General features: G+C 45.6%; 1 protein-coding gene across 1 annotated transcript in view; it reads right to left on the reverse strand.

The window, feature by feature from the left end:
• Positions 1 to 5,087: 5,087 nt before the first annotated feature.
• Positions 5,088 to 27,356, reverse strand: part of HHIPL2 (HHIP like 2) — a 311,277-nt gene continuing 289,008 nt past the window's right edge. Inside the window, exon 9 of the mRNA XM_085609394.1 lies at positions 5,088 to 5,894. Within this exon, the coding sequence (XP_085465520.1) occupies positions 5,470 to 5,894 (425 nt within the window). The 3' untranslated portion in view covers positions 5,088 to 5,469. The remainder of the gene's footprint in view (positions 5,895 to 27,356) is intronic.

Genomic DNA, 27,356 nt, shown 5'->3' on the forward strand with positions numbered 1-27,356 from the left:
AGGAGGACTTCATAAAACTCACTTCCACATTACAATTGTTTTCGATAAGTTTGCTAGTGTTCTCAATCATGTTTTGCAATGTAATGGTCCTTTCGGTTTTCTGACTTTTAAGATAATTGTGCTCACTACTCACTTGAAGGATGGCAAGAGAAATTATATTGATCACATTTCTGCCAAATTATAGTTGCTTTACAGCAAAAGCATTCACTGCCACACACTGTATGTTTCTGATTTTAGGGTTTTGGCATCTTAAGGGATCAACTTTTTATATGTAGAGTGAATACCCGCAGTTGTGCAAAATGTATGAAGATTACAATTTTAGAATGTAAATGTGTGTTGTAACTTATTTATCATTCATGAATTCTTTTTAACAAGTCAATTTTTGAAGAAGTCTTTTTGTCTTTCACTTCCGAGTAAATTGCAAGCATTCTTTATAAAATAATTTGTCATCAATTGTATTGATTAAAAGAGTTCCCAAAAAGCAAAACATAACATTTCACCAGACACAGAATTTGGCACAAACTTAGGGCCTTATTACCACTACGGCGCTCTGTAGGGGTCCAACTGCTGCGGTCGGAACGCCATGAAAAAGCCAGCACCGTCGGAATCAAGGATTCCGCTTGGCCGTCAGTCTTTCACTGGAAAGAATATGCTGGTGGTGCTACAGCCGACGCTGCAGAACATTTCTTGAGTTTCCTCACCACCCTCCTTTTCATGCCAGTGAGCTAGCTGTGAAAAGGGTGGCATGAGGAAACTGAGGGCGCTCCCCTGTATGTCTGCACCCCTACTTCCAACACCGAAAGAAATGTACGAAAAGGTGCATTTCTTTCCGTGCAAGAATATGCTAAGCGGTCACGGCTTACGTATGAGCCTTAGAAAGGCACCGCCGTGGGACCACCAAAGCACCGCCCACCAGACCAGCATGTAAGTCCTAATCTGGCAGGTGGAGTGACTACAGGTTTGGCCGTCTCACAACGGGGCGCTGGGTTTGCAGCCCGCTGCGAGACCGGCAAACTCCATAATAAGGCCCTTGGTGTTTGGTGGAGCTGGAGGGCTCCTTTGGTCTCCTGCCCTTCTAAGCCACATTTTCCAGTCACATTTAGAAGCGGGGGAACTGGCAGGTTGCAATGCAGAGTTTCAGTTGGCTCCACTGTCAGAAAAGTATGCAGAAGGGACCTTCCACTAAATAAGAGAGATGTTGGAAATTATGCCTTAGTAGGAGGCTCACTCTGTTGAGGTTGGGCCTTCCAAGGCATATTTTTCCTGCACAGGCAAACAAATCATCAGTGCCCCCTCATTGCAAGGAGAATACTTTCCGCTTGTCAAGGTTATTGCTGTTTTGGTATTCAGACATAAATCCCCACTTCGGAGTTTTTTTTCTACAAAACAAAATCAATGCTGACTGACAAACCAATGCCGGTAGGAGGGTCGTTTTATATTTATTTATTGCGCTCTGCAGAGATAAGCATCGGCAAAGGTTCCAAGTAAACAAGTAGGCTCCCTACCACTATAGCATTTACCATTGTACAACATTCACAGTATACACTGGTGTTGTCTTGGGAGCACAACCATATACTCTGAAACATTGTTAACCATTGCCATCAGAGCAGGTGGCCTGTATTACAAAGGAAGGCATCCAGGCCCTTCGTGCCTCCAGAGTGGGGGAAAGAGGCAGTAAATCACACTCTTTACAGGGTTTGGCTTTCTTCTCCTCCTCCTGTGTTTTGGAAGCATAGGCATGTGCTCAAACCCTGGCCTGGCTCTGATAGCACCGCCACATCGATGTGTCAGTTTCCTTGCGCCTGTGTCAAATGCCGTTACGACACCATGGATGCGCTATACTTATAATACAGGGCTCCATAGAGCCAGGATTAACAAATGCGTCTGAAATTCTGATGCATCTGTTGGCGCAAAAGTAACACATTGCTGGAGTTGGTTGTAAAACTGATGCAACTCCAGCAATGCATCAGAACACATAAGTGAGTCCCATGGTAAAAGCCCTGAGTCAATCCTTTCACCTGGTTTGAGCAGGCGTAGGGATTTTGACGCAGTAAATTCATAGAGTGACACAGTGAAATGTTGTAATTTTCACTGTGCCACTTCTACGTGGCTTTTTGCATGGGAAAGCCTACCCTACGTACATTATACCTGGCACAGGTATAATGTGACACAAAGCTCTACAAACTGATGCATTGGATCCAATGTGTCAGTTGTAGATTGGGAGTAGTGTGGTGCACTGATTGCGCCGCCCCTGTGTAAAAAAAAGTGATGCAGTGGCGGCGCACAGGCCTTGTAAATGAGGCCCCATTTGTGCGTGCAGTCAAAGAGTACATGTATCTTATTAGTCCTACTGGTTTCAGGGGAAGGAACAGTTATTTTTTACAATGTAAAAAGTATTGAACCCAGCAGCGGCCATGCAGGTAAGAGCTGTGGAGTCGCGGAGGGGTGGGGGGGTTTCGACAGACGACGATGAGGGAAAATTAAATATTAAATTTTCCCTTATTGTTGTCTGTCGATTCTTCTCCCCAACCTGCCCCACGGCCCAACCACTCTTACCTGCATGGGCCGCACCTGACTGAACCACGATTCAGCTGTAGTCATTACTGAATGTGTTTTATTTCCTCGCTCGTGATGCTATAGGGACATAAACCTATAATATAGCTGCCGCGTTTAAATTTGCATATGTTTAACCAGCTTTCAATTTGTTTTTATTCTATGGAAACAATATTGCTTGCCTGCTTACTTTCAAGAAATTACCAAAGTATGCTGGCTTGTTCCTGTTTTTGTAAGACTATGTACATTTACTCTGTGTATTGCATGTACCATGTGTGCCTGCGCTTAGGAAGGTAACAGAATATCTGTTTTATTTTTCAAAATGTATTTTATTTTGTAAAAAATCATAACTGAATTTTGAATTTGGGATCCGTGTAAAACTGCTTCTCCATATTTACGAGCCACAAAAGTACTAAAGGGCATATCAGCAACAACCGGTGATAATTATCGCTAAGCGCACTTAGCGCTAGGATAATTATCGCCGGCTAACGTGGATTTTTATCGCTGAGATAGCGTGCTATTAGCAACGCTTATCTCAATAGCGATAAAAATCCTAGCGCTAACTGCCTAACGTGAGATTATCGCTGGAAACCCAGCAATAATCTCACGAAATGTGGCGTTAGCTTGTTGATAGGGCCTCACAAACTTAGCCATGATATCCACCTTCCATAGGATATCATGGCTAAGTCAGTCCTGAATCAGGCGTAAGGAAGTAGCGATAACAGGGATTATCGCTACTTTTGTTGCAGCTATGCTTCATAGCGTGGGGCTTGATGATAGGAGAAATGTCGCTTAGCGACATTTCTCCTGTCATGTTTGGTCAGGAACGCCCACTTTGCATCTCATTAGAGATGCAAAGCTGGGCGTTAAGATTTCGTGCGCTAAAGCAAGGTTTCACGCGTTAGCGTGACCTTGCTGATTAGGCGATAAAATTATCGCCGCTTTTCGGCCGAAAACCGCCGCAAAAGCAGCGATAATTTTCTGTCGCCGCCTTGTAGATATGCCCCTAGTTTATTTACGGCAACATTTCTTTGTGAATAGGCACAAATGTCTAAACGTTTCCACTCAAAATCTTTTCTTCATGCGGGGTCACATAGCACGGTTTTGTAAACATCAGTTCCCTGTTAGTGTGTTATTATTAATGGTGTTTGATACGTTGCAAGAGCTAGTCATATATCTGGAGAGACCTCTATAAGGGTCCTTTAATTTACTATACATGCTCAAGGCGTGTAGTCTCTCTTACCCTCTCTTTTCGTTTGTATTTCTTTTGCTTTTCTGTGTTCTCTAACACCTTGGGCATGATTGCCAAACACTTTTTCCTCGATCTGCACTAGCACAAGTGACGAAAAAAGGACTTATTTGTGCCCTATGTTAGCTCTGAAAGACAATGGTTTGTTTTTTGGTTGGTAGCACAAGGGCGGGGGGGGGGGGGGAGGAGAGGGGGTCGAGGTTGGCATGTACCGTTTCTGGCAAATTGATTTTTCTCTTCTCCTGCTGCAGTTCTGAATATGAACATGTGCAGGGATGCCTCATCGAGAATCGCAACTCAGCAAGTGGATTGAAATGTGTCTTGTCTGCATTGTGCATACCCAGTACTCCATGGCGCTGAGGAACACACTGTGCGAGCAATAGATAACAAAACACAACTACTGCAGCCTTGCAGACCAGAGTACTCGAATGACAGACCCGGTACTCCACTGCCCAAGAGATGCATGAGCAGAGGGCTACAGATTTATATTCCCACCCTTTCCTAAGGTGTAATGGTTAAGAGGCAGCGCTCTGCTGACCTCAGTAATGCTGCCACTATGCCTACACCAATAAAAGACCGGCAGTTGCAGCATTGCTTAGTTGTGCATGAAAGGTTGGTCCTAAACTGCAAGAGCAGATTCTGCATTCCCTACCAAAGTCTTACACTACCTGCAGGTCCCAAACTGCAGGGGCGGCTCCTCCATAATGGCGGAGGAGCGTCGTCCCACTGCTCAGAGACAGCAGATAAATACAATGATAATAATACAATGTTAATATTATTCTATTTATCATTGTACTCTGAGCTGCAAAGCCCTGGGGCGGGCCGGACCTGCCCATGCCAGAGAGGAGGAGTGGCGGGGCCGCTGTATGTGCGCATGTCTATTTGGCCAGCCGTCTTAGGCCGGCCAAACAGCGCACACTTAGGTTTCTCCACCAGGCTGTACTCTACAGTCGGGTGGAGAAACGCAAAATGGCACAGACACCCTGTGCTTGAGCAAGCATCAAACCAGCCCGCTTAGTCTCTGCTCTCATACTCGCTTCAGGATTGGGTGGGTAGCCTTTGTGTTCCATCGCGAGAGGGGAAATGAGGCGACCAGCAGCTTCAGCAGGAGCAGCAGGTAAGTCAATTTATTTTATTTTTATTCTCCTCCCTCCCAACCCCCGCCCGCCTCACTGCCCTACCACCTTAGACTGGCGGTAGCCACCACTGCCAAACTGTAATTCAGGAATTCGGGGCCCAAGTGCTGATGGTATATATTTCGCACAAACATTTGTCCTATCCCAAATGTGCAAATGTGGATTTGTGAATAGGAATCTTTATTTTTTTATTTATGTAAATTTGCCGTAAATTTGATGAAACATCATTAATTCGCTTGAAAAGCAGACGGCACCGCATTTGTCAACACTAATTTCTCAGTCCCCATTGGAAGGGCCCTCTTGTATGTTTGTATTTATTCTATTCTGTTAACAGTGCACTTTTCCAAGAGCTGTTTTTCCCCCTGTATTACAGACAGCATTTCATGCTTGGTAGGTTTCATAAACTTTGTTTGCTCTTCATTGCTTATTTCTCATCTCTGTGAACCACATTCAGTGGATTAGTCTTAGTTACACTTTCCCAATGTAACCCTGTTTTCTTCTTCACCTCTACTTTCTCTTGTTGGGAGTAGGTCAAGTTCTGGCATCTTTTGATTGAACTGGCGGTAAACTTTTCTTTAACTTTAAAGGTATTTTTGCTGGTTTTGAGGTGTTCGTCTTTGGCGACAAAAAGGAAGAATCCTTCATGTTCCCTCGAATATCTAATTTTGCTTTCGTTGAGGGCTCCTTTGGCTTGGTTGGTGGCCCCTGCCCATTTTGAGGCTTCTTTTTCAGTGTTGCCGATTTTATCAAAGGATGGTTACTGGTCACACGCGGGGATTTGGTTGTTATAGGGCCCAGTTTCTTTCCAGGGTATGCTTTTTTAGTGGATTTTGGAGAAGAAGGTTTCTTCAGAACTTTTTTGTATATTTTCTTTTTGGTTGGTGCCTTTGTAATTGTAACAGCAGAACTCTTCTTTCGAACCTTGGTAGTTTCATTAAGAAATTCAAGAACAGTTTCTATGAATTAAAAAAGAACATTAACTGGTTAGTCGAATTTGTGTGTTCGATTTGTAAGTGTATACTTGTCAAATCTAGAAGTCAATGGTTAAAAATTAGCACTTACCGATAGTCCTTCCACATAGGTAGTCTACATTCAATTTCACCAACAATGCAAATCAGTAAAGTGTCTCTGGGTAAAGATTACCTTCAACAATCTGCTAGCTCAATGCAGATTTTCTACAGGACATGGGCCCTCAGTGCTACATTCCAGCATATGCCCCTTTAGATAGAATACATTTGTTGGACTTGGCCCTCTCTGCAGGGTCAACCCAAAACTTTTGACTTCACATCTCCTGTTTTCTGAATTTCATTTTTGTTGGCATTAGGAATCTGTGCACATTACCACTGCTAACCAGTGCTAATGTACTTGTGTTTTTTCATTTAAACATTATAAAATTGGCTTACATCCAATTAGCAAATTCAATTGACCAAGTCCCTATTAAAGTGGTACTACATGTACACAGGGCCTCTAAATTAAATACTACCAGTGGGTCTGAAATACCTATTGTCCCACCACTTACATATCACTTAAAAACATTTTTCAGGCCTTTCGTTGCCCTCTGTGTGCAGTTTTAAATTGCCAATGCGATCTGACAAAAAAAACTTTTGCTAGGCCTAAATCTCCCTTTTAATACCTGTACGTCACCCCTATGACAGGTCGCTTTACAGCCCATAGGGCAGGGTGCATTGTATTTAAAAAGGTAAGGAAGGTATTTTAAAATTTTACATGTTCTGGTAGTGAAAAAATCCCACATTAGTGTTTCAACACTGTGAGGCCTACTTCTCACATTGTATAACATTGGGCTACAATAATAATAAAACAATATTAATAGCTATCGTTCAATTGTGAATAGGTAGAAATGTCCTGTTTGCTCTCAAAAGAGTTGTAATTTAAAATCCTCTTTAATGGCATAGTCAGATTTTAAGTCACAATTCAGAGAATGTCCCTTTTAGAAAGTTGCCATTTTTTTGTCTAAATCATTTGGTTCCTGCAGCCTGTGTCCTGGGTCACATGACTGTGAATAGTTGACAGATGGCCTTTGTGTAATCCTCCAAGACAGTGAGACAAAGGGAGGACTAGGTGTTGGCTGGATGGGTCACCCTACTCGGATGAGTGGGGCGGAGCTATCCTCTGCCCCACTAACATTTCAAAGGGCTGCCTTCAGCACACTCACAAAGGAACTTGACACCAGCCCATTGCCACCCTAGATGACTGGTGCAGTGAGCCACCCAGGCCGCTACCCGACAATGTTATAAACATGCATCCTGAGGGCCGGGCGGGGTCCGAGGAAATAAATTAAGGTGCTCTGCCCGCTCGAGGTCAGAGCACGTTAGACACTCAGTATGCGAGCGTAGTATTATTGTAAGCATATGTGCAATATCTGGTCAGGGCTTAGCGTGCCCTTTTGTTACACCGTCCACACTGCCGACGAGTGGGCCGGTGTGTGAAGCATGTTCATGGCGGCCAGCGCCTAATCTGTAGCCGCACACCTGCATTGAGAGCAGCTGAGGATGCACACACCCTGGCCGGTGTTGCGCGAGTGCACATGGAGCACATCCAGTGAAGTGTGCAGGGTCGGTGGGATAGGTTGATGGAGCAAGGCTCCATCTGCCACTGTGACAGAGAAGAGTGGCGGGAGCAGTCGTGTGCCCCTCCCCGCAGCCCCCCTGTGTGCGACGCTGTCTAAGGCTGCTTGAAGCGGTCCAGTCGGGAGCTGATGAGTGCAGCCACACCCCATGTTGATGCCTTGCAGCTGAAGGCCTGCTCCATGGAGAGCGCCTACATGTGTGCCTGTCCTAGGGAGGAAGATCCCTACTGAGCCATCGAGGTACGCTGCAAGAGAGAGCTTGCCCCCCCCCCCCAGGCGGGAACAGAATAATGAATGAGGGGAGAAGAGCCTAAGCCTTTATACAAGTCCAAGACCACGTGGGAAGGTGCATGAACTATAGTCACAGCAACCTAAGGGGAAGGACTAGGTGAACACCCGGAGATGGATGGTGCAGTAAAGACGTCAATGGTGTTACACATGGGTGGTGATGAACTCTACGACTTTTTGAGAACTTACTTAACATGGGCAGATCATGACTTTGATGTGGCTGTCGCAGCACTTGATAGACATTTTAACCCCCAATTACATACAGATTACGAACAACTCAAGCTCTGACAGGCAAAGCAGGATGCATTTTTGCATGACTGCGCACGCTGGCGAGTACATGGTCTGGCATTGACAAACTGGATGAAATTAGAGCACAGCTCATTCAAGGGTGCAAGTTGTCTGATTTCTCCAAACTCATTTTGAGAAAGCCGGGGATTTTGTTCAACGACATTCTCATCCTTGCCCACTCCCACGAGTTGGTGGACAGTAGAGCGGGGGACATGGAGTCTGCCCTGGCTCACCAGACTTTGGGCCCGGCGCCCACACTTGGGGCGAAGATAAAAGAGGAGCAGATGGAGGCCATACAGAGGTGACAAACGAGACCAAGAGGAGCTTCCACATTGAGACCCAGTGACAGGAGCTGTGGGAACTGTGGGTCCACCCACTATCCGCCCAAAGGGTGCCTGGCACAGGGCAAGAAGTGTCTGAAATGCGGCTGCCTGAATCATTTTGAGAGAGTGTGTTTCAGTGCTGGAATGCCAGTGGGTGTGGCTGCAAGGTGTCGGAAAAGCTCAAACGTTCATCACCTGTTGCTGAGGGAAAAGACAGCCTCCATATGGAAGAGAAATGAGGACACCAGCCAGCTGGCCGAAGATGATGATGAGGACGAAGTGTTCCCCATATCGTTCACAGAAAGAGATAACAAGAAGAGGAAACCTCCACCCATGTGCCACATGAACATCAATGGGGTCCAGATCACAGCCCTCATCGATACAGGAGCATCGGTGAATGTCATTGATGCAGAACAACTGAAGTAAAATAGCACAATGCCCCGTCTTGTACCCACAAGAGCCAAAATATACACCTATCGGGGTACCAACCCCATTCCGCTGCAGGGAGTCATCAAGGTAGAAGTGGCATATTGAAGAAACAAGATCCGCACCTGCAAAGAGGGACATCAGGGCATGGCCAAGAAGGCACGGGTGAGGAGCAAAGTCTGGTTCCCTGGAATGGACTTACAAGTCAGAGAGTGGGTGAAGAATTGTCAATCCTGCATCCCAACAAGTGGAGAACCTGTAATTATGGAACCACTAGGCATCACACCATGGACCGCAGTCAGCATGGATTTTGGTAGTTTTCCGAACCACTAATTCACACTGGTACTAATGGACAGCCAATCGAAGTTTTTAGTAGTTGAACTGATCAGATCAACATCCTTTGAGTGTGTGAAGCCGGTGACAGAACGTATCTTTGCCCTACTGGGGTTACCTGACGAAATCAAGACAGACAACGGGCCCCCCTTTCAGGGGCAAGAATTTAAGGACTATCTCCACAGCCTTAATAGACTCAGTGGCCTCAAGCCAATGGTGAAGTGGAAAGGTTTATGAGAACTATGAACAAAGCTCTCCGGATCAGGGTGGAAAAAGGAGAAGACTTGGAAGTTTGCTTTCAGCAGTTTCTAAAGGCATACCGGCAAACTGCACCACAAGATGTGTGCCCAGTGATCTCATCATGAAGAAATTGGAGAGAGACGTGGTGCAATGGGGCCTTTATGGAAGCCTGTGACAGTGGATGCAGCGGTAGCTCAGACAAACAGGCAGGACAACAATGACAGAGCAATGCCAGACGGAGGGTATCGGAGCCCTGCATCAGAGTGGGGGACAAAGTTGTCATCGAGGATCCTACGCCCCAACTGAAAGTATTGCACTCCTTTTGAGAGAAACATGGAAGATAAAACAAGTATAGGGCACCATGATGACAGCGGTGAGAGGAAACATGGAAATGTCAAGAAATGTATCCTGTTCAGAAAAATTCCAATGAGAGCAGAGGGGGTGGTCAAGACACAGGGCTGGGAGATATAGTGAAGGACAATTTCAAAAGATTGCTGGTAAGCTGGGGGAAGAAAAACCAGAGGTGGAAACCTGGGATAACCCTGAAGAAGACCAATTTGTGGATGATGAAGAATCTTCAACAACTCCACCAGCCACGGAGAGCTAGCGAGGAGATCTGTACCGCCTGCTACCCAACCCCCATCCTAGTTAGTGTTTGAAAGACTTTGTGTGTTTATGTCATCATTTACCTATTCACAGATATTCTATTCTGTTATTGTTTCTTTTATTTCATTAAAGGTTATGAAGGATGTAATGAGCCACCCGGCCGCTATCCGACAGTTTTACAAACATGCATCCTGAGAGCCAGGCACGGTCTGAGGGAATAAATAAAGGTGTTCTGCCCACATGAGGTCAGAGCATGTTAGACATTCAGTATGCATGCATAGCATTATTGTAAGCGTACCTGCAATATCTGGTCAGATCCTAGGGTGCTCTTTCGTTAGGCCCTCGTCAACTGGGACCAGGGGCTGTGGAAGAAAGTAAATTTGCAGAACCAGATTGGGGGCAGATTAGTAGTTTCTCCCGCTTCAGAAGATGGCGCCAGGTATAAATACGGGACCCTCAGATTCTCCTCTTGCTGCGGGTGCCATTTTCCTGGTTGAGGGACCAGTTTTTTCACTGCGTCTCTTTGAAGTCATGTAGGAAGTTCCAGTTTATTATTCATGCCATTCCAAAGAAGGATTCTTGGAACCTCATGTTTAGGTCCATTTGAATCGTGGATCTTTGAACTGTCATTAAAAGGGGACCTTTGTCATAGGCTCTGTCACCAAGCTTCTTTGGGAAATACCCATACTATGTTCCTATGGTTAAAGCCTTATTAATAATGGTACTACAACTGAACCCTTGAGGAAGTCACCAGTTGAAAAACCAGCCACTGATCAATCGTTGGTAAGGTCATTAAGGTATCTGAACTGCCTGGTTCAAATTGCTATTGCAGAATAAACAAGAACTCAATAAATGCAGTAATACTAGTATAGATAATGGTTCACAGAAAGACGTAAATACAAGAGGACGTCGGTAACATCAGGCTTCATCTCGTTCCAGATCTCCCTCCCTAAAAACCCCTCCCCTCGCATGGTCACTCCAAACTTCTGTTTCTCTTATGATACACAGTCGGTGATGCCGCAAGGTGGGCTTATTTGAGGGTACTGCTCCCGAGGATTTGTGGCAGACTAGAAACCGACAAATGCCCCAAACTGCAATCTGAGCAAAATATACCAACATGTTTTGTTTTGGGACTCTGAAAAAAACCATATTTTTCAAATACTTTTTATTTGTCTGAATATAATCTTTCCTTTCAAATTATTTTGTGTTGTCATTTGAAATAAAGTAAAAACATATGGAACTGTTCATTTTATGGTGATTTGCATTCACTTTACAATTTATATGTGAATGTGCTTTGGTACATTATTTATCTTGGCATATCCATGCTATTTTCTTAACAGTTTTAGAGGCAGTGTGCATGCGCTGCGAGGCTTGCTGTAATCCCTCTGTGGGCTTTGAACAACCCCCCACTTTTTGATTGGTTGCTTGGTCTGCCTTAAAAAATCTATTGCTTTCGTTGGTGGACAGTGTACATTTGTGCCGCCTTGTGTCTGTTTTGTTACCGCTCTGGGGACTGCCCCTGCTACATGGATCCTTTCACTAGTGGTCATATGTTTTCTTTTAGTTTACTACTTTCTCTTCCCACTGTCTCCTCGCCACTCGTGGGTGCATGGTGCTGCCTCCAGAGCCAGTTCCCTTAATCTCCCGGTGCCAACCAACAGGTCGCTTTGGAAACATCTGTTCCTAATTGTTTAAGATTTTTTGTGTGTTTTATTTATTATAAACTGCACCGCTATAACTTTAATTTTAAGGAGCAGAGCTGGGCGCTGCACTCTGTACAGCGACGTGCAACTCCTCCCCTGTTGTTAGTTGCTTCCCCTGTAGCTCTTACTACAGTGGGGCTGTGGTGCTAATCTTCCATCCACACCTTAATTGTCACCAGATTGTTACCATTAAGAGGGCGACATCACCCCCGCCAGCATCGCTGTGCTAAAAATTTGAAAACATTGAGAACACAATTGCTACGCTCGCCTTTATTTATCTATAAACTACGCCCCTTTAACTTTACATTTAAGGAGCAAAAATGAGCGCCGCAACTCCTCCCCTGTTCTTGGTTGGTTCCCCTGTAGCTCTCACTACAGAGTGGCTGTGGTTGTTAGCTTTCCATCCGCTCCTTAATTGTTGCTAGATTGCTACCATTCAGAGGGTGATGTCACACCCGACAGCATCGCCATGCTAACAATGTGAAAACACTGTGAACACAATGGCTGCCTTGTTGAATATTGCGGTCAGGCTACACAAATTAATGGAGTAGTAACATTGGGCTAGTTTGGGTTACTATTTGGTTGCTTCTGGGCTTTAAAGATGTGAAAAAATCTGGCAACAATGGTAGGGAGTTGGGGAGGGCGTGGCCGAGCCACGGACCGAGATGGCCACATAGCTTTGGTACAACTGGCCATCCCAGCAGCTTTAGTCCATGATGAAAGGCCACGGCAGGACGACTATGCTCCCTGTGCACCTGGGCGACCAGCGACCCCTTTCAAACTAATTTCCAGCCCTGGCAACCGCGGCAACGCCGAAGTGCGTTGAAGGCCTGGGGCGCGAGGCTCAGCCGGGGGCTCAAGGTTCGCACTGCCACCATCAGGAGCAGAGACTCGGCTTCCTCGGAATTCAAACCCTGGCAGCCTGTGCGCTGAGCAACAAAGGCGGCACAAAGACCATACCGACGTGGGGAGCAGCAAGAGACAGAGGGCACGGAGGAAGGCCTCACAACCCACAGGTAAGCCCGCTCGGTGCCCCCGGAGGCCCCGTGAAGATAGGGTCCACGGGAGAGCCTGGGGACCAGCCGTCCGCCAGGCTGCTGCTGTGACCTTTTGCGCTTGACCGTCCCCCTGCCCCTGCCCCTGCACAGGTTGCACCATCACCGCGGCACTCGCAGCAGCACCCTATGACATAATGGCGGACACCTGGCACGCCCTGAGGCCTGATTCGAGTTGGCTCCTCAGCTTACCTGCTGGGCAGTTACAGTGCTGAGGCCACAGGATAGATGCACACACTGCACACAGCAGCAACACCACAAGGAGTGCACTAGAGGAACACACACTACACCGCCACTGGTTGTGGCCCCATATAGGCGGGGAGGACCAGGGGTCTGACTCTACCTACGACACCAGCCCCTTAGGGGTAGACAATGGGCGATTGGGCATAACTGGCCTCGGGCAACGCCATCAGCACAGAGCATATGGCAGATCATCTCCCTTTTGGATATGGGCAAAGGGGACCCCAGGCAAAGAATGTTACCCTTCGAAAAGATCGGCGGTGGGGCAGGCTCAACTGGCAGCAACATGGCAGAGGGTGGAGATGCCACAGCCCCACCCAAGCTTCCCTTGCAAGGCACCGAGGCACTCATGATTGAAATTAGGTCTGGTTTCAAGGCCTTGGACACCCGCTTGGATGCGCTGGACAAAAGGTTGGATAAGATGGGGGCCAGGTTAGCCCAACACGATAAGAGGGTAGACACCATTGAGGGCAGGATCTCGGACCTCAAGGACAGCTCTGCGCAAGCTACCAAACAACTGGGGAGAATGGAAAAGGTGCTTAAAACTATCCCTATTAAGAACGAGGATTTGGAGGCCAAAGGGAGACGCAATAACATTCGTATCCTGGGTGTCCCAGAGCCAACGAACAAAGGGCGGCTAGATGGATTCGTGGAGGGCCTCTTGATTGACTTATTCAGACGGGACTCATTCACTGCCACCTTTCTTGTCGAAATAGCGCATCAGACCCCAGACCGCGGCCTAACCCTTGTTGTCCCCCCCCGACCAATCATGGCAAGGCTTCTGAACTTCAAAGATAGGGACACAGCCCTGGGGACTGCCCAGGAAAGTGGGTCACTGGAGTGACAGGGTACCTCCATCTCCCTGTACCCCGATTTCACCGTGATGGTGCAAGAGGCCCACCAAAGTTTCACAACGGTCAAATCTGCGCTACACAAGGCTGGCCTGAAATACGGGATGTTATACCCAGGGCGTCTGAAGGTGGATGTTGATGGCAGATCTCAGATCTTTGACTCACCAGCGGCTGAACAGGACTTCCTTAGAACTCGAGCAACTAATGGGCAGCCAAGGAAATCACCCACCCCAGACCGGCCCCCGTAGGTGTCGGACTCCGGCACCAGTCTTCAACTGTTCTCTGCGAGCTGCTGAACTCACAGTATTGCAATATGTCATTAAGTATTGACTGTGTTTCACGTTACGCTATAACAGTTAACATGTTGATTGCCAGGTTAATGTCCGTTCTGATATTTTCATTTTTATATTTCATGTAACCGGGGACGAGGCCTAGCGTTGCCTCCCCTGTGCTTAGGCACCTTTCTTAGATCACTTAAAATAACTGTAATGACCGTCTATGATTCTAGTCGGGATTTGGAATTTTCCCTATGTTGAGGATAAGGGGGATGGTTGTGGGGGTTTGGTTGATATCACTGTTTTCCTTTCACAGACATGGTGTAAAATTTCACCACTGGTCCACGAAGTAGAATAGGCTCCAATTTCTCTCATGGCACGTAGAGCTAATCTCCCAGAGAATATTACCCGGATATCCTGGAATGTACGAAGGCTCAACGATATAACGGTATTTTGCTGGCTATAGTACATATGCAAGGGGGTTTCGATATTCATACATAAGCGACTACCGTTTAAGACAGTAGAGGTATATACAGATCAGGTGGGTAGATACTTACTGCTGAAAGGATGGCTCCTTGGGAAAACGATCCTTTTGGTTAACGTTTATGCACCCAATACGGACGACCCAGACTTTTTTGTGGAGCTCCAGTCCTGCATGGACAGAATGGGGGCTGATCACATTTGCATGGGGGGGGTGACTTCAACATCTTATTGAACCCTAGGTTAGATAGCACGGCGACAACACCAGATGCGAAACCCAGGGCCAGGCAACCACTAACCAATTTGATACACGCATATCGAATGTCGGACGCGTGGCACCACACGAATCTAGATAAACCTGCTTACACTCACTACTTAGCCCCTCATAACACATGGACCCGCATGCATTATTAGTTTCTCACCCTGAACATAACAGCGGAGTTGGACACAATTATCCACCTTCCACATACTCTTTCAGATCATACCCCAGTAGTGCTGGGGTTGGGGCGGGAGACAGGGTGGGACAGTGGAGATTCCCAGAGATGGCCCTCAGAGATTCGGTCTACGAGGTGGAATTACAATCCACTCCAAACAAGCTTTATTCGACATATAGTCATAAAAGCACATTACAAAAAGTTTTAGATATATATACATAAAAATGTCATACATAGATTATAAAACAGTCTTATTTGTGGAAAATTGGTTATAAACTTCGTATCTACAGATGTTAAAACTTATACAAAATTCTTGATCATAAGAACTCAATACGGCCCACTTCATCTCTGGTGATTAAGGCCTAATCTAAAGAAAACTAGATGAGTTTAGGTGAGAGGGAGACATTTACAATAATGGTTCAGTGTGCTAACTAATCACAGTTCGCAAAAACAACTCACAAAGGCACTGATTTCAGCCTTATTACCAACATTCACCCTAGATATTTTGCAACTGCTATTGAGATTGTTGATGAGGTACTAGTGCGTATGATCCTTTCAGCTTCCGCACTCCTTCTAGTACCTAGTAATTTGCATATAGGACTCAGCCAGAACCGTCGAGGGGCTACATAAGCAGGGCAGGCGAAAAGCGATTGTGCGACTGTTTCTTTGTGGACCGCATATGCAGGACACTTGTTACCACTTGAAGGAGACCACCTAGAAGTAAAAGATCTTAGGGGCAGTGAACCTGCCCTCAACTGAAAATACAATTTCCTGTCCAGAGGTTTGGTAATGGTGTCCCAGTATGTTTCGAGGCTTGGCCAAAACAATTCCTGTCAGAGAAGCAGAATCAGTATCTCTCAGAGCATTATAAGAAACCATCTCCCAATAATTTTCTTTTAGGATCTTTTTTGAGGGAAAGCAGATCTTTGTTGGGTTCTCCCATAGCACTTTCATGCCAATACCCACTAGAACATTTCTGACTCCCTGTAGCCAGCCAATTTTGTGAAAGTTATCAGATTTTATTACATCCAAAAAGCCTGCTGCATATGATAACAATTCTGGTGTTGTCCACAACCTGCGCCAGTATAACACTGGACGCAGTTTGGCAACACCAGATATGGGTTTTCTGCCAAGATCATATAGAAACGGGCGTAATGGAGTACTTTGGGGGAGATTGGTGATACTACGCAGGAACTTGTTTTCTGAAATACTTAAATTAGACATATTCTCAAACCCCCATAGTTCTACACCGTAAAGGGCTGAGCTGACCACTTTCATGTCGTAAACTTGGAGCACAAGTCTGATTGGTTTTGTAAGTGACTTTTTATGCTCAGTAACGCTCCCGAAAGTTGCCGGTGCTTTAGTGTGGCCATGTCAATTTGATAGTTCCACTTTAGATCGCTCTGTATATTCACCCCCAAGTATGTAAATGCTTCTAACTTGTTCTAATGGTCGATTATTCATTGAAATACTACCTTTAAAAGTTCTGTGTGGATTAAAAGCCATGACACATTAACTTCAAGGCCACGAGCGGAGCAGAAATCTTCAAAAATTACCAAAGCTCTTTGAAATTACTAGTGTGTCATCCGCGAACATTAACATCGGGATTTTTACGCCTGCTGGAGAAGGGGCGTCCGTGTTCACTGGCAACATGCAGTCAACTATACCATTGATATACAAAGAAAATAACGTGGGTGCCATAGCACAGCCTTGGCACACCCCTCTTTCAACTGGAAATGGGCTAGTGACCATGCCCTGTGTGCCCCATCAAATTCTGGCATAATTACCCTTGTTTAACCTCATTATGAGCGTTAGAAGCTCTTTGGGCAGAACTAGTTCGTTCAGCGTCACCCACAAACTGGAGCAGGGAACAAGGTCGAACGCTGACCTTAAATCGACAAACGCAGCATACAAACTGCCTTTGCCCAAGGTCACTATCTTCCAGTGTAGAAGGATGAAACAAAACGCCTGGTCGATGGTACTAGTATACGTCCGAAACCCTGCTTGCAAGGGGGACACTATGCTACGGTCTTCGATCCAATCTTGCATTTTGTTCAGGATCAGCCTGCCCACTATCTTTTGCATCGTGTCTATCAGGCTAATCGGTCTGTAATTCTCCGGAAGAGATTGGTCTCCTTTTTTGTATACAGGGATTATTTCTGACCCTTTCCAGGAATCCGGTATGGGGGCACCCTGGGCCACTGCATTAGCCACCAGCAGAATATATCTGCCCCATCTTTGTTTGGCATAGAGGAACACGTCAGGGGGAACACCATCTGGTCCCGGCGCTCTGCCTCCAACCACTGCTCCAAGAGCTAGTACAACATTATTAGAATTAAAAGCCTCACCTGCATAAAACACATAGCTAGGGTTATCCATATATTTCTCGGTTAAACTACGAGCATATTGTGGTTTAAAATAGTTGACCCAGTCAAAATATGGTTTTGCGGTTGTTCAGGTTGGCCCCCTATGTCCCATTTTATGATGCTCCAAAATAGTTTCCTGTTGTTCTGAGAGCTAGCTTCTTTAAGGTCCTGCCATCTTTGCTCATCCCATGAGCGTTTAGCTTTATGCATAGATCTTTTGTATTCCTGCCTAGCTGCGCGTACGATAGCCGGTTCCCCACCCTTGATCGCATTCCCAAGGAAAACTCTTGCCTGCCTGCATTCTTTATTGTACCATCTGCAGGGTTTCAGGTCTACTTGTTTCTCTGGTCTGCAGAGCTTAACAAAATGGGATCTCATACGTGTAAAGAATCTATCGTGTGACTGTGTGAGGAGCTCCAGTTTCCCATTAGATGATAGAATATGCTCTAACTCTATTATAGCACTATCGACATATTTGGTGATGCTGCCCAAGGACTCAGGATTTTCAATTATTCGTGACCATTTAAGCCGTCTCATATCATTGGTGGGGACTACATCCTGAGGATGCAAATCAATCTCCCCACCATGCGACGCCTTGTGCTTCCACCATCCATGGGTTACACACAAGGGATTATGATCACTTTCGGGGCGATCCCTTACAGCCATGTCATCAATTGTGTGCCAAAATTTCACACTCGAGAGGATATAATCTATCCTACTCTTGCTGTACCCGTTGTTAGCCCCCAAGTCTATCTTGTGGCATCCTGCCATTTAATGCCCCTAGCCCCTTTTCTAAACAAATAGAATTAATCTGGATGATCACCTCCGTCCATTTTTTTACTGGGTTGAGTTCCAGTTTTGGAACTCCCCACTTGGTGTCTTCTTCATCGGTAAGGTGCCAATCAGGGGTTCAAAAGTTGTATTTAGATCACCCGCAATAATAACATAGGTGTCCATTGAGTAAAGTTTGAGGAGGTTGTCCAAAGCCACTAAAACTTGGGACTTACCCCCTCGGGTTCCCCTCACATAGACATTATAAATGTCAACATACACTAGGGGGCCTAGGTTTACTCTTAGCACCTGAATATCGTTGCTCATGGATGGAAGTTCCCTAATGCTTACACCTAAATCTTGACGGTGTAAATTGGTTAGACCACCTGCAGGTTGACCTTTTACTCCTTTTGTTGCTGGGACGTGAACATTTTAAAAACCTGCACAGAATTTCAGTGTCATAAGCCATGTCTCTTGGAAAAGACAGATATCAAAACCATTTACAAAAGTAAGCCATTCAGGGGTTGTAAATTTTGAACACAAACCAGCATTATTCCATGACACTAGTGAGCCCCTTGTGGGAGCATAACAAGTATGCAGTGAATCTTTTATGGGCCCCGGGGAGTTATTACTAGGCTGGTGCTGGTACTCTAGACAGGGAGTATACAAGGATCGTGTTTCGGTAGGTTTTACAAATCTGTTTGTGCTATTAGGATTTGTGGGTAGATGGCTATCCCTAGGGGCAACTAAGTCATCAACTCTGGCAGTACATGGCACATGCTCTCCTGTCAGTCAGTCATTGCATTCTAACGTGGAGCTTCCCATCCTGCCAGCCACGAGATGCCCAGGGTGTTGGTGGACCTGAATGCCTGGTAGGAGCCTCCTAAGCGGAATGGAAGAATAGGCAGGGGAGCATGTTCTAAACTCAAGGGCAAACAGGTTTTCAGCCAGCTCCTCCCTCTGAAGGGTCAGTTCAATACAATCAAACTGTTCAGTGGTGGAGGTGAGCCTGCGCGCCTTTATGATGTCTTCCCTGATCACAGATCGGCATCCCCATACGTGGCGTATCCAGTGGATTGCTTTGTTGGTCAGAGAGTCTGCACTGTCTAAGCTTCTGTTTGAAGCTAGTTTAGGAACATTCGCCATGTATATTTTATTGTTAATAAGTGCTTTACCTACATTCAGGTCCCTCCTTCCTTCCCCGTTATTGTACCGTTGGTTTGCAGTTGGGCAAGTATGCCTTCTCCTATTGGGTAGGGGGTACTCTCTCGATGTTTCCACAGTTAGGGGCCTATGACTATTTGGTATGGCAGGTGGTATTTTATTTATGGTGGAAGATGGTGCTATGGATTTTTAGTGTTTGGTCACCTCACTATACAGAGCAGTAGCATTATGTTGCCCAGGGGAACAACCTTTACAACGCAACTTTTACAACGCACTACCATTACAACGCATTTTTTACAACGCATAATCCATTACAACGCATGACATTACAACGTATGACACTACAACGCATTTTTAAAAACTACCTTTACAACGCATTCCATTACAACGCATACTACCATTACAACGCATACCATTACAACGCATAATATTACACTATACTATCCAACACTTACCCTACTGATGCACCCCCTGGAGTTAGAATAGTAATTTTTACCCCTATACTATCCAACACTTACCCTACTGATGCACCCCCTGGAGTTAGAATAGTAATTTTTACCCCTATACTATCCAACACTTACCCTACTGATGCACCCCCTGGAGTTAGAATAGTAATTTTTACCCCTATACTATCCAACACTTACCCTACTGATGCACCCCCTGGAGTTAGAATAGTAATTTTTACCCCTATACTATCCAACACTTACCCTACTGATGCACCCCCTGGAGTTAGAATAGTAATTTTTACCCCTATACTATCCAACACTTACCCTACTGTTGCACCCCCTGGAGTTAGAATAGTAATTTTTACCCCTATACTATCCAACACTTACCCTACTGATGCACCCCCTGGAGTTAGAATAGTAATTTTTACCCCTATACCATCCAACACTTACCCTACTGTTGCACCCCCTGGAGTTAGAATAGTAATTTTTACCCCTATACCGTCCAACACTTACCCTACTGTTGCACCCCCTGGAGTTAGAATAGTAATTTTTACACCTACACTATCCAACACTTACCCTACTGTTGCACCCCCTGGAGTTAGAATAGTAATTTTTACCCCTATACTATCTAATACTTACCTTAAATGTAATTTAATATTATGCGTTGTAATGGTATGCGTTGTAAAGGTAGTATGCGTTGTAATGGTAATGCGTTGTAAAGGTATTTTTTAAAAATGCGTTGTAGTGTCATGCGTTGTAATGTCATGCGTTGTAATGGATTATGCGTTGTAAAAAATCCGTTGTAAGTGCATGCGTTGTAAAAGTGTGCGTTGTAACGTCATACATCCTGTTGCCCACCAGCATTTATGGCACCAGATAATTTTGCCTGGACAGCGCTTTGACTAGGTGGAGCAGAGTTATTATCTCTCAGGATTGCGCTATCTTGATTTCGGGCCCCGCTGTCTGACATAAGCCTAACCATGGAAGTTAGACTATCAATCATTATCCTAAGGGTTCCTAAATCGTCTCGAAGTGATTACACCACCTGAGCTAGCTCCTGGAGAGCTGATGTGTGATTTGTAGCTGGCTCTACAGTTATTTCTGATGGTAGATCAGGTAGCTGTGTATTACTCTCCCCCTGGGTGTTTGACAATAAAGCATATCTATTTGAGCAGGATACTGTGGGTTCATAAGTTTGGTGGTGGCTACCGTCAGTTGGTGGGGGACTACCAATGCTACCAGCCAAGACACTCGCCTTCACTGGTCTCACTCCTCTCTCGCCCCCTTTGGCCTTCGAACCTTTTTTATACGTAAGGAACATAGCAGGAATAGCGGGACATTCAGGCGGGCTTTCTCTCCCCAGTTGGGCTGTGCTAGGGGGGGCCAGATCACTGTCTAAATGCAAACTTGGCTCAGATACTAAAATATCCTCGCATTCCTCAATTAGTGTATTTATTCGGTCAAGTACGCAATTACTGCCAGCGTGCTTAGTTATCCTTTTGACCTTTTTCCCTTTGCGAGATTTGTCAGCATTGCCAGCATCTACCTCCCTTCCTCCACCTTCCATGCTCTTTCTTTTTCCCATAACAATAGGATACACCCTACTGTATAAATGGACTTCACAGTTTTACTATACTAGATTTCAGGCGGAGTCCAATTTTCCTCCACGTGTGAATACGGGTATGGACGGCAAGTAAACAGTACCTCTTATGTCGGTGATTAACCCTCGCCTTTCTCCAACTCCAGAGGATAGACGAAAGAGGGGTGGCCCTGCCCTGCCTCTTCCTGGCAGTGATGGGCAAGGACAGGCCCGCCATTGGCCCGGGCTTTGCCCGGGTGCGTCCCGAGCCGCGGGGAGAGAGACAGCACTTTAGCGCGATGTCAGGCGCCTCCCCCCACTAGCGGCAGCTGTGTGTGTGCGCACTGCATACAGGGACTTGTAGTCCCCCTGTCTGCTGGCTGGTAATGCGGGACAAAGATGGAAGGCGTCCGACGTTGTCCTGGGACTCCGATCCCCCCAGGACACGAAAACAGGCAAAGAGGACTCCCGTGGGCAATGGGGAGCTGCAGAGGGGTAGAGTTGAGCAGGCTGGTGTCCCACGCCGCAGAGGGAGAGGCAGCACTTTAGCGCGATGTCAGGCGCCTCCCCCTCACTAGTGGCAGCTGTGTGTGTGCGCACTGCACACTGGGACCTGTAGTCCCCCTGTCTGCTGGCTGGTACTGCGGGACATAGATGGATGGCGTCCAACATTGTCCTGGGACTCCGGTCCCACCAGGACAAGAAAACAGGCAAAGAGGACTCCCGTGGGCAATGGGGAGCTGCTGAGGGGTAGAGTTGAGTAGACTGGTGTCCCGTGCCGCGGGGGAAAGGCACACTTTAGCATGATGTCAGGCGCCTCCCCCTCACTAGCGATACAAAAAATGGGGGGAAGATTCAATAAGGTGTACAAAGGCTGGAATCTATACTAACTTTCTTTGACATGCATTTACCTCTGACACCATTGATCACAAATATGTCTTTTCTCAGCTAGCCTATTTAATGACTGCGAGTTATAAATCAATTGTAACAATCTCTTGTTTGTTTGAAACAGAAAGAACACTACTTCATTTCACGATACACGTGTCCTATACATAAAACAGTGACGAATATTTACATTTTGTACAGTGACTTCATGACATATCATACAACATGGAAAAAGTGCTTTGAACAGACGAAAAAATTATTACATAACAATAATAAGGTGTCCACTTTTGTGTGTCTTTGGGAACTCAAGCCAATTGGCTCCTCAAGTTCTGACTATTAATATGGTCCTGAGCAGAGTCAGATAATTGTGACGTAATGTTTCAGGGGAGCAATAGACTGATTTGCTATTTGGGCTCTCTGGGGGACACTGATGTCTGATTTGTTCTATCCCAAGCGTGTCTGGATCTCTGCTAACCAGCCGACGCGTTTCGACCTATGTCGTATTGGACCTATATTGTGTTCATAAGGTCGTCTTCAGGGCTGTTATATGGTTCAAGTGGGACATCTATTCCTGTGGGGACAAAGATATGCCTATTTTAGTTTGTATACTAAAATGGGATGTTCTGAAAACATGATTGTTTTGGAAACTTACGTACACTCAGTTGAGGGTTGCTGTTTCGTCTTTGCCTATAATACATAAATAGATCAATGAAGTGAGAATTTACACTCACTGGTTTGAGTTTGCCTTATTATAGTCATTTGCTTAGTTGGTACATACCCTAACCGGCGATTCTTTGAGTAAAGGACCGACGTGCATGGTTGATCATGTCTTGCTTGCTGTAGCTGATTGCTCTATAAAAAACAGAGGGTGGAGGGGAGAGTAATTTAATTGTGTAGGAAAGTCCAAGTAATGTGGTTAGTTTTTTTGCATGAAGACATGCCTTATCTGTCTGATTTTGTGCTCTTAGCTTGTTATTTGCTACAATGTGGGGGCGTGGCCGCGCTATCTTTGAATTCGGAAGTCTTGACGAACCTGCCCGTGCGTGGTGAAAGGCTGTGGTTACTGGTGCTCGTCCACCTTATTTTTGCATGCCACGATTGCGTGGTGTTGGGGCTTTAAGTGCCGGTTTTGTCTCCCAGGATTATTGCGGACTACAGGCGTGGTGTAGTTACGTCTCCAATGTCGTAAAGATTTTTCTAAATTAACCGGTGCTTTAGAATATCTTGTGCCCCTTCGAGTCACCGCATGCTTGTGAAGGGACCGCTCGTGTTATCGCATTTCGTACCTTTCTTATGGTGGCGGACCGGCTCACTTTATGTTCGGTGTTTTCTTCCTCCACGTCTTCGGCGTTTCCTTCCTTCACGTCTCCGGCATTTGTGAAATGCTTCGTTTTGGTGGTGTGCATTGATTGGTTCTTGTAGAACTTCCGGCGTGGTTACGCGCGACGTCGTTATGGTAACGGGGGAGTGTTGCTTTGGAGCTCTGTTGTTTGAATCGGAAAGCTTTAACGCGGAGTGTCCATGTGTATTATTATCGCTGTTGAGCATTTCTGTCCTTTTTGCTGTCCTCTGTCTAAAAAAGGAGCCGGCTGGTAGAATGGTCTTTGTTGGTTATTTCTAGTGGCCGTAGGGCCTTCGCTCTCACTTGAGGTCCCAGAGGAGGATGAGGCGTCCGAGAATGTAAGGAACCTTCTTTTGCTTCTGCCTCCATATGTGCTGAGAGCTCCGGTGTTTTGAGGCTGTTTGTAATACTCCTTGTCCAAGTATGGGTAGGCCTTGATTTCTGAAAAGTTGGTTATATCTTTTTGTAATTTTAATCTTTTGGCGTCTTCTGTGTTTTTTTTTTAAATCGTGTTTTCTTTTTCCAATTTGGACAGGAGATTTTTTGCGTCCTCTATTGCTGAATTGTTTAAGAAGGCTTCTTCCAATTCTTTGATTAATTCTAGTTCTTTTATACTCAAGCGCTCTGCAGTTTTAATTGAGTGGAACATCCAGTCTCTTGAGCATTTAGTACCTATGTGACTGAATCCTTCTCGATATTCTGGTAGATCTGTGAATATCACAGGTATGTTCTTGACTTGTAGTCCAGACGGTATTGTGCCGGCTCTTAGGTGTTCCAGTAGTGCTTCACCGTGTAGGGCTGTCCGTATTTGTTTTTTCTTAAGTCTAGTTATTTTTTCCAGGTCTGATTGTTGAGCAAAACTGGTTGGGTTCTTTCCTAGATTGAATGTGGATGGACGTTTTAAGAGTTCTTCAATGTCCTCCTCTCTAATGCTTAGAGTTTTAGGTTCTGTCATTGATATGTAGGGAGTGGGGTCTGTAAGGGGTTTCTCTGGAGTCTAATTTCACCTGATTTCTGAGTACGTAAGTTTGACTAAAACAGTGAAATTTTTAGTGATTTTAGACAAGGTTGGTGCGCAAAATGGAGGTGTTCAATTGTGATTTTTTGGCCCCTAGATTGCTTTAGTCTAGGTGGCACGGGCTTTTATTTCCCTAAGTAGAGAGATTCTACCTATACCCTCGTGGGCCTGGTGCCCACTCTGCATAGAGATACAAAAAATGGGGGGAAGATTCAATAAGGTGTACAAAGGCTGGAATCTATACTAACTTTCTGTGACATGCATTTACCTCTGACACCATTGATCACAAATATGTCTTTTCTCAGCTAGCCTATTTAATGACTGCGAGTTATAAATCAATTGTAACAATCTCTTGTTTGTTTGAAACAGAAAGAACACTACTTCATTTCATGATACACGTGTCCTATACATAAAACAGTGACGAATATTTACATTTTGTACAGTGACTTCATGACATATCATACAACATGGAAAAAGTGCTTTGAACAGACGAAAAAATTATTACATAACAATAATAAGGTGTCCACTTTTGTGTGTCTTTGGGAACTCAAGCCAATTGGCTCCTCAAGTTCTGACTATTAATATGGTCCTGAGCAGAGTCAGTTAATTGTGACGTAAAACAATCATGTTTTCAGAACAACCCATTTTAGTACACAAACTAAAATAGGCATATCTTTGTCCCCACAGGAATAGATGTCCCACTTGAACCATATAACAGCCCTGAAGACGACCTTATGAACACAATATAGGTCCAATACGACATAGGTCGAAACGCGTCGGCTGGTTAGCAGAGATCCAGACACGCTTGGGATAGAACAAATCAGACATCAGTGTCCCCCAGAGAGCCCAAATAGCAAATCAGTCTATTGCTCCCCTGAATCATTACGTCACAATTATCTGACTCTGCTCAGGACCATATTAATAGTCAGAACTTGAGGAGCCAATTGGCTTGAGTTCCCAAAGACACACAAAAGTGGACACCTTATTATTGTTATGTAATAATTTTTTCGTCTGTTCAAAGCACTTTTTCCATGTTGTATGATATGTCATGAAGTCACTGTACAAAATGTAAATATTCGTCACTGTTTTATGTATAGGACACGTGTATCGTGAAATGAAGTAGTGTTCTTTCTGTTTCAAACAAACAAGAGATTGTTACAATTGATTTATAACTCGCAGTCATTAAATAGGCTAGCTGAGAAAAGACATATTTGTGATCAATGGTGTCTGAGGTAAATGCATGTCAAAGAAAGTCCCCCTCACTAGCGGCAGCTGTGTGTGCGTGCACTGCACACTGGGACCTGTAGTCCCCCTGTCTGCTGGCTGGGACTGCGGGACAAAGATGGATGGCGTCCGACATTGTCCTGGGACTCCGGTCCCACCAGGACAAGAAAACAGGCAAAGAGGACTCCCTGCAGAAGGGTAGAGTTGAGCAGGCTGGTAGAATGACATTTAGCAGTAGAGGAATACTTCAAAATAAATGTAGACACAGTAAAGACCAAGGTCGCACTATGGGAGGCATTCAAAGCTTACATAAGGGGGGGTTTGCATCTCCAAGAGTGATGGCATACTAAAGGATTTGCGGCGTACATTGGTGGGAATTGAGGCCCAACTGGCGACAATAAATGCAGACCAAGAGGTGTCCCAGACTGCCTCTGGTCTAAGATGGTGGGCGGCACTGCTGTCCAGGTTTCAGAAGGCAGCGGAACGGGAAGCAACTTTTGGGGAAAACATGCGATGGCCAGGCGATATGGGGAGGGCGAGCGCCAAGGGCGTACGTTTAGCAATGCTTATACATCCCAACCGAGGGCCGACGTGTATCACAAGTTTACTAGGAGAGGACGGATGGCTGATAACGGATTGTGAGGGCATCAGCAGCAGGGTACTTTCGTATTACCAAGACCAGTATACGACCAAGGTCAAAAAAACTTTAAAAAATAAGAACAATGGTAGGGAGTTCATGGCGTCTGGTTGTCATTGTCTGCAGACCCACCCTGCTCATCCCAGTTTCCAGCAGTGGCCTGGGCCATCAAGTGGATGGTTTGGCCTGCTGCACAGCTCTCCGAATCCACTTATTAAAGTGCTGGTGCTTGTGGCTTCTAAGGTGACCCCTTCCTGCCAGTCACCCGCGGGGCGGCCCTCAGCTTGGCTCACTCCTAGGCCACGCCGTAGGACAGGCTGCTATGTCTTTAGTATCACATTGCATCAGGTACTTCAAATGCATCTGCACATGTGTTTGTGTTGTCCGGAGCTGCTTTACAGATGATTGTCAGCCCTCTGGTTATGGTGAAGCCGGAGCCCCGTCGTAGTCTCCAGAACTGTGACCCACTGCTATAATCTAAGCAACAGGAGTGCGCTGGCAGTGCTGGGTGTTAGCTTTAAGCATATGGCGAGCTATGAGCGCACAAATACTTTAGAGTGCAGGCTAAATTTTCTCCAAATGCTTACATAGGTTAAAATCAGCCACCATCTCTTTGGTACCCATTTTGTCGACATCACAAAGCTGAAACACTATAACCTCTTGGGGTACAGACCTTTTTGGTGGAAGCTGTCTTGATAGAGACGTGAAACATGAGAATGGTATTAGCGCATCAGAATCAGTTATAGGAAGCATTAAAGTAGCAGGACGTCAATCAAAGGATGCTTGTCTGCCTCTAATGACGCAATGGGGATTGCTGCATTGGTATCATATATATTCACAGTTGTGTTTTTCTGTGC

Source organism: Triturus cristatus, chromosome 6 (assembly GCF_964204655.1).
Source record: "Triturus cristatus chromosome 6, aTriCri1.1, whole genome shotgun sequence".
Classification (NCBI taxonomy): domain Eukaryota; kingdom Metazoa; phylum Chordata; class Amphibia; order Caudata; family Salamandridae; genus Triturus; species Triturus cristatus.